General features: G+C 50.5%; 1 protein-coding gene across 1 annotated transcript in view; it reads left to right on the plus strand.

Moving 5' to 3' along the window:
- The first annotated feature begins 6,185 nt into the window (after positions 1-6,185).
- The window catches only part of LOC117347856 (galactosylgalactosylxylosylprotein 3-beta-glucuronosyltransferase 1-like), a 125,414-nt gene continuing 115,119 nt past the window's right edge, over positions 6,186-16,480 (plus strand). The window contains exon 1 of the mRNA XM_033919308.1: positions 6,186-6,280. Coding sequence (XP_033775199.1) covers positions 6,228-6,280 — 53 coding nt within the window. The 5' untranslated portion in view covers positions 6,186-6,227. The remainder of the gene's footprint in view (positions 6,281-16,480) is intronic.

Consider the following 16,480-nt stretch of genomic DNA (forward strand, 5'->3'; position numbering starts at 1 on the left):
TTTTTGGTTTGATCAGGGTGTCCCACCTTGTTTCATGGGCGGAGAGTTTCTGGGTGGTGGAATCCAGTGACTCTCCAAAAAGTTCATCCCCGAGACAGGGGGCATTGGCTAGACGATCCTGGTGGTTGATGTCCAGGTCGGAGACTCTCAGCCAGGCCAAGCGGCGCATGGCAACGGCCATGGCAGAGGCACGGGAGGTGAGCTCGAAAGAGTCGTATATCGAGCGGACCATAAACTTGCGCAACTGAAGAAGGCCAGAGATGTGCTGCTGGAACAGTGGGACCTTGCGCTCCGGCAGGTACTTTTGAAGGGCAGGCAGCTGTTGGACCAAATGTTTCATATAGAACGAAAAATGGAAGGAATAGTTGTTCGCCCTGTTGGCCAGCATGGCATTCTGATAGAGCCTCTTGCCAAACTTGTCCATGGTCTTACCCTCTCTGCCAGGAGGGGTAGAGGCATAGACACTGGAGCCCTGAGTCTTCTTCAAGGTGGATTCAACAAGAAGGGACTCATGGGGCAATTGAGCCTTGTCGAACCCTGGAATAGGGATGACTCGATAGAGGTTGTCCAGTTTACGTGGAGCCCCCGGTACCGTAAGGGGAGTCTCCAAGTTTTTGTAAAAGGTCTCCCGTAGGATGTCATGCACGGGGAGCTTGAGGAACTCTTTAGGAGGTTGTTCGAAATCTAAAGCCTCCAGGAAGGCTTGAGACTTCTTTGAGTCAGATTCTAAAGGAAGGGACAGGGCTGCAGACATCTCCCTCAGAAATTTAGAAAATGAGGACTGCTCCGGTTTGGAGGTGGCATCGGGTGCCGACGGGTCCTCATCAGATGAGGAGGGATCCTCCTCGGTACCGAGAGGGGTTTCCTCCCATAAGTCAGGGTCCCGGACTTCTGGTGCATGTCGAGACACCGGGGTGGAAGGTGCGGTATGGCGGGTCTTGGATAAAGATTTCCCAGAACGCACCGAAACGGTACCAGGAGAGGAAGACCGGCGTCGATCCCGGTCCCGGGAAGAATGACGCACTGCTTGGTGCCGAGAAGGATCCGATGTGGTATGGGAGTGAACCACTGGATGGGTATGAAGCTGCTCAGCCGAAAGAATCGGCATGGAGGTGTTGATGGGTACCGAAGGGGTGGATACCGGGGGTTCGGTACGGGGCTCGGGCCGGTCTGGTACCGGAAGGAGCGGTGCCAGGATAGTGGGCAACAGGTGTTCGAGTTGCTGCTGTAACTGTTCCTGAAGTTGAACCTTTAAGATGGCCGAGATACGGTCATCTAGGGGTGGCATCGGAACCGCTTTCTTTTTCTTCGGTTCCTTAGATGCCGCTCCACGCCCCGGCGATGAGGAGGCCGATGACGAGGCACTCACCGAGATCGGGGCGGAGCGCTTGCGGGACCGGTGCGATGCCGGCAAGGTCGGCGTCGCCACCGTAGTTGGAGGGCGCTCGAGGGAAGAGGAAGGCTTCTTAGCCGGCTTACCTGGCGCCAGAGACGCCGATGTGGGGTCGGGCGGTGTCGAGGTAGACGGTGCCGATTTCTGTGGTACCGCTGTCAATGTCGAGGAGTCCATCGCCGACCCGGTGCCGAAGAGGAGAGTTTTTTTTATTTTTTTTTTTACAAAGCAAAGAAAAAGGAAACCCGAAGGCAAAGGAAGATAAAAAATGGAAAAAAAGCGCGAGCGGGAAGGCAAAAAGTGGTTTCAACGGCCGTTGAAAAAACACACGCGTCTTCTTCGCTCCGCGGAAACGAAGAAACTGGGGACCACGCACTCCTCCGTCGGGCGGGAAGGCACTCGCGCACGCGCGGTGCGGCCAACTAGAAACTTCTAGTTAAAAAGGTCCGTACCGAGGGCTCCGTCGGTGACGTCACCCATGTGTTAAGAATATGCTGCCTGCTTGTCCTGGGATAATCATTCCATGAGGAGAAAAGAGCTGCTAAGCATGGCTATAATGACAGTTTGAAGGGGGGACTTCAAGATAGCTGGAAGCCCTGGGTGCCGGGGGAGGTGCTTCAGAGGTTTCCTGAGTGGGCCCAAGAGCCAGGATCCTACTCTTAAGCCAGTATGGCAGAGTTGGAGAACATGAGGGGGGGGGGCGCAACCCTCAGCTACAGTTGTGGGGTGGTTTACTATATAAAATGAGTAAAGCTTCCACCAAAGGCAAAAGATGGCATAGGCTGGTGGTTCCTAGCAGATGAAAAGAGTTGCTTTTTGAAAGCATACACATTAATCCCAGGAGGGGACATAGGACAGTATCCCAGACCATACAGTAAGCCTTGCAGAGGGTGTACTGGCCCACAATGATGAAGGATGTGCAGGAATGGGCACAAGAGTGTGGGCCCTATATGGAGGCAAAGGCAAAGGAAGTAGAGGCATGTGCTAGGAAGATTAGTCCCAGGGAAGCAGGCCCTATTCCCTTAGAGGTCAGAATGGTAGGGATAGGAGTCCAACATAAGAACATAAAGATGGAGGAAGAGCCAGTTTTAAGATGCTTTGTCTTTCTAAAAATGCTAAGTTACCTTATAGAGCCACCTTAAAGAGTTAGCAGCAGGTTGTGACCTGTCTAGTGCTAAGGAGGTGGTCATTCCCACAGGGGAAAGGTGCCTGATCCCCACTGACATGCAAGTGGTAATACCTAGAGGATACTATGACCGTATTGCATCGCGGTCAGGTCTTGTGACCAGGTATGGTCTACATGTAGGGGCAGGGGTCATTGACTTGGACTACCGAAGAGATTTAAAAATCCTCATGTTCAGTTTGGGACAGGCAGATTATAAGGTGCGGCAGAGGGACAGGATTCCCCAACTGATATGTGAGAAAATTTGTTTCCCTAGAATTAGTGAAGAGCTAATATCTGAGCATACCGAGAGGGGGGAACAGGGGTCCACTAATGAATTTGTAGAATATGAGGAAGGGTCCCTGAGCCATGAAACCTGTTCCTGGGTAGGAGAGCAGGATAGGCCTGTGCCAGCACCTAGGACAAGAATAAGTCGTGTTTTAAGGGGGTGAATATGTGACAGGGAGAGTCCTGTCAAGCTGGAAGAAACCCTGCAGTGCTCTAAAACTATCACTAAACCTACCCCAAGGAGCAGGCAGGTTAGGGAACTACCTCGCAGAATTTATCCCCAAAGGCAACCCAAAAGTGACCTGATTATACTTGCTAGCAGTGGCGTACCAAGGGGGGGCGGGGGAGTGGTCCTCCTCAGGTGCACGCCTTGGTGGGGTGCACAGTTGGCCAGGTCCAGGTCCTCCTGCCCTAACCATGCAACTGGACCTGCTCTTCCTTCCTTTCCCCCGGTCCGCGCCACTGCAGTCTTACCCCCCCCCCCGCTGCTGCCGCTAATCACCAACAAGAAGTCTTCTTTCCGACGTCAATTCTGACGTCGGAAAGGACGTTCCGGGCCAGCCAATCACTGCCTGGCTGGCCCGGAACGTCCTCTTTGACGTCAGAATTGACATCGGAAAGAAGACTTCTTGGCGATTAGCAGCAGCAGTGGGGGAGGCACTATGGACACAGGACGGAGGCACTGGGGGCACTAAGGACATGGGAAGGAAGCACTGGGGGCACTATGGATATGGGACGGAGGCACTGGGGACACTAAGGACATGGAAGGAGGCACTGGGAGCACTATGGACACAGGACGGAGGCACTGGGGCACTAAGGGCACGAGAAGGAGGCACTGGGGGCACTATGGACATAGGACGGAGGCACTGGGGGCACTAAGGACATGGGAAGGAAGCACTGGGGGCACTATGGATATGGGACGGAGGCACTGGGGACACTAAGGACATGGAAGGAGGCACTGGGAGCACTATGGACACAGGACGGTGGCACTGGGGCACTAAGGACACGGGAAGGAGGCATTGGGGGCACTAAGGACACAGGACGGAGGCACTGTGGGCGCTCTGGACACAGGACGGAGGCACTAGGGGCACTAAGGACATTGGAAGGAAGGAGGGAAGGGAATAGAAAGGGACAATTGTTGGGCCTGAGTGCAGAAAGAAAGAAATGAAAGAAAGGATACACAGTCAATTAATAGATGTCCCCTTTTGATGAAAAAAATAAATGGTCACGTTACTTCTGACTTACTTTCTGTGCAGCAGTGTCGGCAGCCGCGCTGAGGTACAGGAAGGACCCGCGATGACTTGTCTGACGGCTCTGCTCCGGAAGAAGTAAGTTACATCAGAGGGGGTGGACCCGGCAGATGCAATCATTGCGGGACTTTGCTGCAACTCCCTGCGTCTGCTGGGTCCACCTTCTCCAATGAAACTTCTTCCGGAGCAGAGCCAGCAGACGAGTCATCATGGGACCTTCCAGCATGCAGTTGCCAAGTCCGCTCCAGAGCAAGTTCGTAAGAGTGGGGTAGACTGGCAGCCAGCAGCTACAGTCATCGCGGGACCTTGCTGCATGAAGGGAGAGAAAGGAACAGGACTGCTGGAATGTAAGAGTGGTGTAGGGAAAGAAAGGGGGCAGGGTGGTGCTGATGGAATTGATGTACAGAGAAAGCGTAGAGACATAAGGGGGAAGGACACATGGAACGCGCTTCCGGAGGTTGTGATAGGCCAGAGCACACTACGGGGTTTCAAGGAAGGTTTAGATAGGTTCCTAAAGGATGAGGTGATTGAGGGTTACAGATAGATGTAGAGGTAGGTTACAGAAATGGTCAGAAACCACTTCACAGGTCACAGACCTGATGGGCCGCCGCGGGTGCGGACCGCTGGGCGCGATGGACTTCTGGTCTGACCCAGTGCTGGCAACTTCTTATGTTCTTATGATATTGGAGGGAAAGAAAGGGGGCAGATGCTGATTGAAGAGGGGTGGATGGAGAGAGAAAGGGCAGACAATGGATGGTAGTGGAGAGCCTATGCTGGATGGAAGTGCAGATGGGAGAGATAAGGGAGCAAATGCAGGAAGTAAATGGGAGGAGAGAAAGAGGGGAGCAGACACTGGATGGAAGTGGACAGAAAGAGGAGAAGGTACTAGATGGAAGGGTTAGAGAAAGAGGGTATATGAGGGAAGGAGGGGATAAATAAAAGGAGGGCACATGATAGGGAGAAAAGGATTGAGTTAGGGAAACACTGGGGGGTGAGGGGAAGAGGTGGCAAGCTTTAGGTAGACAGTAAAAAAGGAAATTGATGAGAGGGTAGTAAGAACGTGATCTAGACAGATGCAGAAAATAAATTGAAAAGAAAAATGAGGGAAAAAGGGAAAGGGATTGCAGAGGAGAGGTGTGGGAGAGGGAAGGAGAGGAGAAAGATGCCAGACCAATGGGGGTGAAAGGAGAGATGGAAGCGGGAGGCATACAGTTTCTGGAAGGGGCATAGGAGAGAAGATGTCATATAGGGGAAGAGAGATGGCAGACAGTGGATGGAAGGAAGAGAGTTACAAGAAGACAGAGGTAGAAAAACATTTTCTGTTTATTTATTGCTTTAGGAGACATGTGTCACTGTTTCTGTGGGGTTGCATTGTATGCAGAGTCCAGCTTCTTGCTGGTTCAATTTAACCTTTGTCTATGCATTTCTATTTTACAAAACTGTGGAACATTTTTTAGCACCAGCCTTGGTGGTAGCAGCTCTAATACTCAGAATTCTATGAGCATCAAAGCTGTTACCTCCATGGCTAAAATCCACACTATAGTTTTGTAAAAGAGGGAGGAGTTAGTTTGTAATTACATATTCCATACTAGGCGAAGGAGTTTTGTGTGTTCGAAAGACATGGTTTTTTTTGGATTGACTGCAGGATTGATCTCTACTAGTCTGGCTTGTTTAGTTTTACAATGGGTGTATTGATGTTGTACTGCTCATTGCAGTATGTAAGATGCTGCTTTTTCCTAGGTACTCATGTGTGACGTGTGGATTGTTACTAAAAATCATGTTTTCATACAGATGGGGGGTGTCAAAAAATGATGGGCTCCGGGTGTTACATAGGCTAGGTACGCCACTGCTTGCTAGTTCTAGTGTAGGGAATGCTAAAGGCCATTAACTACAGGTACCAGCATGCACCAGGCAGGTGATAGCAAAACCCACAAAGGGATTAGCTCCTGCAATCAACTCTGATGGGGTCAGGGTTAGTGAGCAGCGAAGCTATCCAGGCTTATTAGCAAAGCACAAGAGAACCACAGGTGTTTTGAGAGCAATTAGCCCCTTGCTAGAGAAAAGGGTGTGGTCTCTAGGCCTAGGAGGCAGCCACAAGCTTACAGCATTCCTGAATCATTGAGGAGACATTAACATGTGCAAACCCAGATTCAGAAGGCAGAGATCTGCACGTCCCAAAACAAGCAGGTAGAAGACCTTGGAGCTCAAGCCTATAATCTTTCTTAAGAACATAAGAAATGCCTACGCCGGATCAGACCCTAGGTCCATCTATTCCGGCGACCCGCACAAGCGGAGGCCAAGCCAGGTGCTCCCAGTTGGAGACCCTGGTTAACCGTATCCATCAATATGTTTTGCAAGGAGGTATACATCCAACTTACACTTGAAACCCAGAATGGTAGTCTCCGTCACCACCTCATTCTGAAGGTACTGAATATGAGATGAAAATGCTAGAACAAATGTCAGTAGAGGATATTGAAATGGAGCCTGAGGAATTAGGCATGTTTGAGGGCATGGTCACAGAGTGGAGTAACAGCTATTTCTGATAATGTGGTATTGCCTCACAAAACAAAGTAACAAAGAAATTAAGAATGACTGCTTCTGATTAACTAAGGGTAACCGAAGAGTTAAGGGCTAATTACACCCTGAGAATTGCTCCAGAAGCAAGCGGTTTAAAGTTTCCATACTTTTCCTTGAACTGTAAAGTGAATAAGCTTGGTGGGCTAACAGGTTGTTTAGCCACCCATTGAGAGTTTTTTTTTTATTTTTTGTTTGTAGTTTAAATGGCACTACAGTATAAAGCCAGAAAATAAAGTCATCTTAAAATTCACACTAAACTCCTGTACTGGACCTTTTTATTTTGATGCAGACACCCCTCTACCCTCCATGCCTCATTCAACCACTCGGCTGAGGCTTGGATGGCCCAGGTCAGGGCTCGGGCTACTCCAGTCCAGGTGTTAACCGGTCACAATATCACATACAGAAATAAAAACCAGCTTCAGAAAGCTGATATTAACACATGGAAATCCATAATACCTGGCTTTGGTGTGGTTTGGGCTGAGGTTTAGCCGGCAGCGGGCAGTGATGTGACTGCCTTCTGTTGGCGTTCAACCCGTATGTTCAATGCGGGGCTATTTTCAGTGACTGGCATTGAATATCTGGGTCTTTCATTGCCAGATATTGCATGGATGGTTAAGGTGATATTCAGACTTAATCAGTCATGGCTTAGCAGGCAAAGATAGGTCTTCTTTTTATGCAGCTTTATTTCCCATTAAGTCGATTAAGTTCAGAATTCAGACTTAAGCAGTCACATTCCCCAGAACACCCCCCAGAATGCCCCCATTTTCTGCTTTTTTTGTGGTGCTAACCAGGCATTTTCAGCAGATATAACGATGAAATGCCTCTTAAAATGACTGGTTAGTCACCGAGACACAAGTTAATAGTCTGAGGCCGTTACAGCCGGTTAACTCTCGCTAAAAGAAGTACACACATATGGAAAAAGAGATTCATTTGGGATTTACGTCTGCTCAATGGTATTTATTGAAGATCTTGTTTTGGTCAGAGCTGTACATGAGGAATTGGATGAAGTGATTAACCCAAGTAATTGATCCTTTCAAGGAAGGCTCCTGAGGCAGGCCATATTGGCCAAAATACATGTGTGTCGAGCCACTGCACATACTTTTACATTTCATGAATAAACTGCACACCAACATTACTACGTATCTCCACTGTGGTTTGTTTGTGGCCATTTATTAAGGAGTGTGTGGCGCAGTGGTTGGATCTACAGCCTCAGCACCCTGGGGTTGTGGGTTCAAACCCCGCGCTGCTCCTTGTGACCCTGGGCAAGTCACTCCGTCCTTCATAGCCTCAGGTACATTAGGTAGATTGTGAGCCCACCGGGACAGATAGGGAAAATACTTGAGTACCTGATTGTAAAACCGCTTAGATAATCTTGATAGGCGGTATATAAAATCCTAATAAACTTGAAACTTGTTTAAGCCCGTTACATTAACGGGTGCTAGAGTAGATGTCTGTTTGTGTTTTTTTTCTTTGTCTCTCTCTCTTTTCTTGGACGCTGTCTGTCTGTCTTTCTTTCTGTCTCTGTCTCCCTGGCCCCCTGCCTGCCTATATTTCTTTGTTGCGCCATGCCTGTTTCTCCGTGGCCCCCTTCATATGTCCAAAGTGTCCCATCCTATGTCCTTAGTGCCCTCAGTGCCTCCTTCCTATGTCCTTTAGTGCCCCCAGTTCCACCTTCCTATGTCCTTAGTGTCCCATCCTATGTCCTTAATGCCCTCAGTGCCTCCTTCCTATGTCATTAGTGCACCTTCCTATGTCCTTAGTGCCCTCAGTGCCTCCTATGTCCTTAGTGTCACATCCTATGTCCTTAGTGCCCTCAGTGCCTCCTTCCTATGTCATCAGTGCCCCTTCCTATGTCCTTAGTGCCCTCAGTGCCTCCTATGTCCTTAGTGCCCCTTCCTATGTCCTTAGTGCCATCAGTGCCCCTTCCCATGTCCTTAGTGCCTCTTTTCCAAGTCATTAGTATCCATTCCCATGTCCTTAGTACCCCTTCCTATGCCCATAGTACCCCCAGTGCCTCTGTGTCCATAGTGCCCCCAGTGCCTCCATCCTGTGTCCATAGTGCCCCCAGTATCTCCTTTCCGTGTCCTTAGTGCACCCAGTGCCTCTGTCCTGTGCCCTTAGTGCCCTTGGTGCCTCCTATGTCAGTGCCCTCAGTTCCCCTTTCTATGTCCTTAGTGCCCCCCAGTGCCTCCTTCCTATGTCCCCCTCACTGCCTTCCAGACTTTGTCCCACCCCCACCCTCCGAAGCCAGCCTGCCTGCCTGCCTGCCTCCCTCCCTCCCATCCACCTTTGCAGTATAACCCTTGAGAAGCATGTTTCCATCTTTCCCCCCTCCGCCACTACTGCCGACGTGCAGTCTACCCCACTGACCTTTCCATTGCGAGTCAACCGACGGGCCTCCTGGCACCGGCAGCATCCACAGCGCACTGAGCGCGCTGCTTCGCGGCCTTCTGCTGTCCTGATCTCCTCTGCTACATCTCTGATGATGTCATCAGGAAAGTGGCAGAGGAAATTGGGGCGGTGGAGGGCCACGAGGCAGCGTGTTTGGAGTGCTGCAGACGCTGCTGGAGGCGGGATGTTTGTTGTCATCTCACGGTGGGAGGGTTAGGGTGGGAGGGTCAATGGGGGTTCGGGTACGGCGGGGGGTGGGCGAAGACGACGAATCGGCTTACATGAAAACAGAACCCTAGGCACGCATGCGCACTCCTACCTGCCAGGGACCTACTGATCACGGAACACGCAAGTGGGAGTGCGCATGTGCGCTTAGAGTTTTATTATTATAGATAAAAATAGCCTTTCTGGGTTAAACCAATGGTCCATCTAGCCCAGTGGTCTCAAACATGCGGTCCAGGGACCACATGCAGCCCGCCGGGTACTATTTTGAGGCCCTCGGTATATTCATCAGAATCACAAAAGTAAAATAAAATGGTTTCTTGATCATATGTCTCTTTAGCTATAAATTACAATAATATTATTAAAGACTTAGCCAAAAGATTTATAAACTATAAAGCACAGTTACTTACTGTAACAGGTGTTATACAGGGACAGCAGGCAGATATTCTCTACATGTGGGTGACGTCATCCACGGAGCCCCGACACGGACAGCTTTTCAAGCAAACTTGATTGAAGATTTCAAGTTTGCTGGTGCTGCACCATGCATGTGTGTGCCTTCCCGCTCCACTAGAGGGCGCATTCCCTCCTCGTGGTCTTCAGTTCAGATAACTAGCAAAGAAGCCAACCCCGGGGAGGTGGGAGGGTTGCAAGAATATCTGCCTGCTGTCCCTGGATAACACATGTTACGGTAAGTAACTGTGCTTTATCCCAGGACAAGCAGGCAGCATATTCTCTACATGTGGGTGACCTCCAAGCTAACCAAAAAGGGACGGAGGGAAGTTGGCAATTTAGGAAAACAGATTACGCAAAACCGACTGGCCAAACCGGCCATCGCTCCTGGACAAAGTATCTAGACAGTAGCGAGGGGTGAAGGTATGAACCGAAGACCAAGTGGCAGCCTTGCAGATCTCCTCAATTGGTGTGGACCTGAGGAAAGCGACAGAAGCCGCCATCGCTCGGACTTCATGTCCTTGACCCGACCATGCAGCGAGAGACCAGCCTGAGTGTAGCAAAAAGAAATACAAGCAGCCAACCAGTTGGACAAGGTGCGCTTGGAAACAGGACGTCCCAACCGATTAGGATCAAAGGACAAGAACAATTGCGGAACCTTCTGATGAGACTGGGTGCGTTGGAGATAGAATGCCAACGCCCTCTTACAGTCAAGAGTATGAAGCGCCACCTCACTAGGATGAGAATGGGGTTTAGGAAAAAACACCGGAAGAACAATAGACTGATTAAGGTGAAAATCTGACACTACCTTAGGCAAGAACTTGGGATGAGTGCACAAGACCACCTTGTCATGATGAAAAACAGTAAAAGGTGGGGCCGCAACCAAAGCCTGCAGCTCACTAACCCTGCGAGCAGACGTGAGGGCAAGCAGGAAGATCACTTTCCAAGTAAGGAACTTCAGATGAGCTTTATCCATGGGTTCACAGGGGGGTTTCATCAATTGAGCGAGAACCACATTGAGATCCCAAACCACAAGGGGAGGCTTGAGAGGAGGATGGACATTCAAGAGGCCCCTCATGAAACGAGAAACCAAGGGGTGGACAGAAAGCGACTTCCCGCTTCGGGGGCATGGTTCTGGTGGATTGTGCATACTGGTGCATGGCTCTTGTTTCTTTGTGCTTGCAAGGACTCCTATTTATCTCCCGGCCACACTTCATTTTGTGGGACCTTTTGGGATCTACTTGGCGGGGGACATCATGGCCAGCTCGGCAATCCTTTTGGCACAATGTGGTTCTTATATAGAATCTGTCATGGACTTGATGGAGATACCTTATTGACTTATGTGTTATGTTTACGTTTCATTTCACATGGGGTTGTATGGTCCTTTGGGATGCAGAAGGGGAGGTTCCGGAGGGGGGGGAGGTCTCCGGGCAGGCTGGGGGGTGTATATGGGTACGTATGCTGGCAGGGAGGGCGCAGCATGGGGGGAGGGGGGGTTGCTGGGGGGATGGGGGGTGGGGTGTGCGTGGGGGTGTGTGTCTGAGTCGAGGTTGTGTGAGGGGGGGGTTGCGTGGGGGTCATGGTTGCTGGGGCATGGGGCACCTGGATAGCGAAGGCGGCAAAGCTTAGCTGGGAGGCTTCGCCTGCACTTATATGTTATTCCTGCACAGGCTCAGTTCATGTATGGCTAGTGGAAAATGGATGAATCTTTACGTTCTCAGAGGGATGTTTCCCTCTGGATTTTGAGTTTTATAACGTGTTCCTCTCTCTGCTATGGCTGAACTAAGGATTGTTACCTTTAATGTTGATGGCATCAGGTCCCCAGTCAAAAGATCTCGCATACTCACTAACTTACGTAATTTGAAAGCGGATGTGGCCTATTTACAGGAGACCCACCTAACTCAGATTGAACACTCCAAATTGCGGAGAAATTGGGTCGGGGATGTTTATTCCTCCACTTCTGGGGGCCGACAGCGGGGGGTGCAATTCTACTCCACAAGCGGTTGCCCTTTGTCCTGCATAAACAATTGACGGACCGGAAGGGGAGATATGTTATTGTTCTGGGGGAGGTCTGGGGTCTAAAGCTGCTGCTTTGTAACTTATATGCCCCAAACACCTACTGTCATAAATTTTTCTCCACAGTCCTCTCTATGGTTTCGGCCCACCCGGATTACCAGGTGATCCTGGGGGGAGACATGAATATCACTGCAGACCCAGGGGTGGATTGCAAACCTCCCAGGGGCAGTTTAAGGGATCATGACAATAAAGGGGTGGAATTCCTGGCACAGCACTTCGGCCTGGTGGACGTCTGGCGGGCCCTACACCCGTATGATTCGGACTTTACTTTTTACTCTCATGTCCACATAGTGTACGCCCGACTAGATTACATCTTACTTGACCAACGGCTGTTCTCCAGGGCTTCTAGGTCGGAAATAGTGGAATCCATGGTTTCTGACCACGCCACCGTGGATCTTTCTTTGACTCTTGCGGCTGGTAGCAAGGCTTCCTCCTGGAAAATGACACTGTATCTGTATCATGATCAGGAATTTCGGACCTACCTGCGAGCGCGTTGGGTAGATTACCAGGCTACTAACGACACTCCTGAAATAGGGCCGGTATCTTTCTGGTATGCCTCCAAGGCGGTCCTGAGGGGGACGTGATTGCATATACGGCTGCCAAACGCCGGGCTAGGGGAGCAGAGCTTTTATCGCTTACGCGTCAACTACATCAATTCCGCAGGGCCCATATCTCCTCTCTGTCGGACTCTGATAGAACGGACTATAAGAAAATACGAGAACGCATTGAGATTTTACTTCACCAGCGAGCGGAACAGACACTTGCGTTTCAACGGTATAACATGCATAGGTGGGGGGGCAAGACGGGGAAACTTCTGGCAAATCTAGTGCGACCGTATAAAAAACGCCAACTCATCACTGCGATCCGCGACACTAAGGGAACCCGGCATGAGGGGGAAAGCCAAATAGCAGAACAGTTTGTCAGGTACTATGAGACCCTGTATAGTAAACGCCCGTTGGACGAGACTGCTCTCGAGGAATTTTTCCGAGGCCTATCTCTACCACACCTGGAGGAGGATCAGGCTGCATTGCTGAGCCTACCCATATCCGAGGCTGAACTCCGCGTCTCCATTCGGTCTCTCAAACTGGCGAAGGCGCCAGGTCCGGATGGGTTCGGACCTGAATATTACCGAATTCTTGAGGACCTGGTGGCGCAACCCCTGAGTGCAATGTACAATGCGGTAGCGGAGACGGGAAGCTTCTTTCCGGATAATATGGCCCATATAGTTCTGCTCCCAAAGCCGGGCAAGGACCCGGACCTGGTGGGGTCGCTTCGTCCCATCTCCCTTCTAGATCAGGACATCAAACTTCTGGCCGTGACTTTGGCGCGGCGTTTGAATCGCTTTCTCCCTGATCTTGTTCACCCAGACCAGGTTGGGTTTGTACCTGGCCGATATGCCTCCATGAATTTGATGAAGGTCCTGGGCGCGATTCACGACAGGGTGGGTAGGGGCGGCCAAGAGGCGGTGGCAGGACTGGATATGGAAAAAGCGTTCGACAGCATCTCCTGGGACTACCTTTTTTGGGTCCTGCGTAGGAGTGGCTTTCAGGGTGAGTTTCTGGCCTGGGTGACGGCTTTATATCATAACCCCAGGGCGCGCTTACTGATTAACGGGGGTTTGACTGGGGATTTTGGCCTGCAGAGGGGTACGAGACAGGGCTGCCCTCTATCCCCTCTTCTTTTTCTTTTGGCTATCGAGCCCCTAGCAGCTAAGGTCCGACAGGATGAAACCATCAAGGGCGTTGTGGTGAGGAGGCAGGAATGCAAGATCAGCTTATTTGCTGACGACATCTTACTTTATATGGACCAGGTTCCCCTGCACCTGCCCAGAGCCTTGGAGGTGATTCGAGCCTTTGGAGCCTTGTCTGGTTTAAAAGTTAACTGTAGCAAGTCGGAACTCCTACTGCTGTCAGGGGGCCCAGCGCAGCCTTGGCATGCAGTGTTGCCTATTGCCCCTACGACTAAACCGATGCGCTATTTGGGAATATACCTTAGTACTGACCTGCCTACTCTTTACAATGCCAACATTTGACGGCAACTTGAAGCTATTGGAAAGTTATGCCAGACCTGGCAGGAGCTACCGTTGGGTATCCTGGGTCGGGTAGCTTTGGTAAAAATGGTTTTGGTTCCGAAACTTCTGTATCCCTTGCAGACTATGCCTCTTTGGCTTAGCAGACGGGACGAATTTGCTTTTAATCTACTATTTCTCGTTTTATTTGGAGGTCCCGAGCCCCTCGGATAGCGATGTCCAAACTTACATTGGACAAATGCCTGGGGGGACTTAATGTCCCGGATATTCGGCTATATAATGTAGCGTCTCTCATTCGCTGGATTCATGAGGGTTATACAGGGTACTCTCGTTATTCTCCTCGGGGTTGGCTAGCGGGCTGGAGCTCCCCTTTTCACTTTATGAATACATTACATCGTCAGGACGATCCCGGGAGGAGATATCTGGTTTGCTTTCGTTTTTTACGACCGTTTAGACTGGCATGGCGATGGTGGAGGCGCAGACAACAGCTGTCGCCGGAGGTGTCTCCTTTTGTACATCTGGTGGGCAATTCCAGGTTTCAGCCGGGTTGGGGTAACTCAGTATTTCAGCAATGGGCGGCTCGGGGCTGCGGGACGACGGAGGACTTACTTGATTTATCTCCCGCTGGATTCCCATCCTTCCAGCAAACACGAGACGCGTGGGGCCTCCCCTCTTGTTATTTATTCTCTTACTTTCAAGTGCGTCACTTTTGGGATGTTGAACGTAGAGGAGGTGATGGGGTTTGGGTTAAAGGTCATCTGGATACTCTTTTCTCGGCTACCCCGCCCATAGCTAATTCCCTTGCCCACTGGTACCGAGTCCTTAAGGTGTCTCTCCCCCTATCGGTGCTTGCCCCTGTGCGCTCCTCCTGGGAACAGGATTTGGGACAGGATATTTCCGAACCCCAATTTTTAGCTTGTTTCAGCACTTTATACTCTTACACTAAGTCTGCTGACTTTCAGGAACTCCAGTATAAGATTCTCCACCGGGCCTATTTCACTGCCCAGCGAGGGGCGCGCCTGGGGCTTTGGGACAGTGATTTCTGTGTTAAATGCAAGAACCGAGTAGGTACGTACCTTCACTCTTTTATGGAATGCCCCAAATTGAGTATATGGCAGGAGGCTCTCACCCTGCTGGAGCGCGCTGTGCAACGTACGGTTGAATGGGACTATGGGTTTCTCCTTCTGGGTCTGCAGACCTCCCTCCAGGATCAAGATTTCACTATCCCCCAATGTAGATTCTTCTATAATGTTATACTCGTAGTGAAAAAATTGATTTTGACTTATTGGATGTCGGTGGAATCGCCTCCGATACCCCACTGGAGGAGTAGACTCCGGGAAGTGGCTCAGTTTGAAATTCGGTTGTATGCTAGATCTCCGAATGTGCTTAAGCAACATTACGTTGGCCTGTGGGAGAGACTGAGGGACCTGGTGCCATCACAAGAACAGGACGGGGGAATGGCGCCTGTTTAGTTTCTAATCTGTGTTCCCCCTGCAATACCTCTGATATGCTCCATTAATTCTTCTCTCTATCTTGCTCTGGTGCCCCAGGGAAGGGGGGGAGGGTGGGGGGAGGGTGGGAGGGGATTGGGGGAATGTGTGTTTTGCCTGACCGGTGTGGATGGTGCAGTATGTGAGTGGTGCTGTGAGCTCTTTGTGGTTCTATGGGTTATTTGTCTAATATTTAAAAAGGTGTGAGATCGCCGTCCCAGCTGGGCGGCTTTATCTCAATCGGTTGTCCTTCATCGCTTATGTTTCCGATGCCCTCGATGTCTCTTTATTCTTGTTACATACTGTATCTGTGTGGGGGGATCTGTTTTGGAAGCTTCGCCTAGGCTACTGTATTTTCGCTTGTCATGGACAATTTTTGCCCTATTGTTGTTTGTTTGCGCCCTGTTGGGTGGTGTATCTTTCACTGCTAATAAACATACGTTTAAAAAAAAAAAGAAAGCGACTTCCCAACAAGCTGCCGATGGAAGGCGGCAATCGCACTAAGATGTACACGAACAGAATTGGTCTTGAGGCCAGACCGAGACAAATGAAGCAAATAATCCAAAACCGAAGATAAAGAAGCAGACAAAGGTTCCACCTGATTTAAAGCACACCACGTGGCGAATCTAGTCCACTTCTGGGCATAAAACTGCCTAGTAGAAGCCTTCCAAGAAGCTTCCAGAACATCCCTCACCTACTGGGACAACTCAAGGGAAGAAGTCAGGTGGAAAGGAACCAAGCCGTCAGATGAAGAGACTGCAGATTGGGATGCAACAGCGAACCCCAACTCTGAGATAGCAGAGAAGGAAACACAGGCAGAAGCAGAGGATCCCTGACACTGAGTTGAAGAAGCAGGGAAAACCACGGCTGCCAAGGCCACTGAGGAGCGATCAGAATCATGGTGGCGCGGGCAGGCCCGAGATAGACAAGCGTCCTTAGAATCAATAGGAAGGAAGGAAATGCATACAGGAACCTGCCCGTCCAATCCAAAAGGAACGCATCGGCCTCGAGACAATCCGTGGAGAACACCCTGGAGCAGAAAAGAGGCAACTTGTGATTGAGGGGCGAGGCGAAGAGATCTATCTGTGGAGTCCCCCACCGAAGAAACACCTGACGCAGAGTCTGGGAATGGAGAGACCATTCGTGCGGCTG

This window comes from Geotrypetes seraphini, chromosome 13 (assembly GCF_902459505.1).
Source record: "Geotrypetes seraphini chromosome 13, aGeoSer1.1, whole genome shotgun sequence".
In the NCBI taxonomy this organism is placed as follows: domain Eukaryota; kingdom Metazoa; phylum Chordata; class Amphibia; order Gymnophiona; family Dermophiidae; genus Geotrypetes; species Geotrypetes seraphini.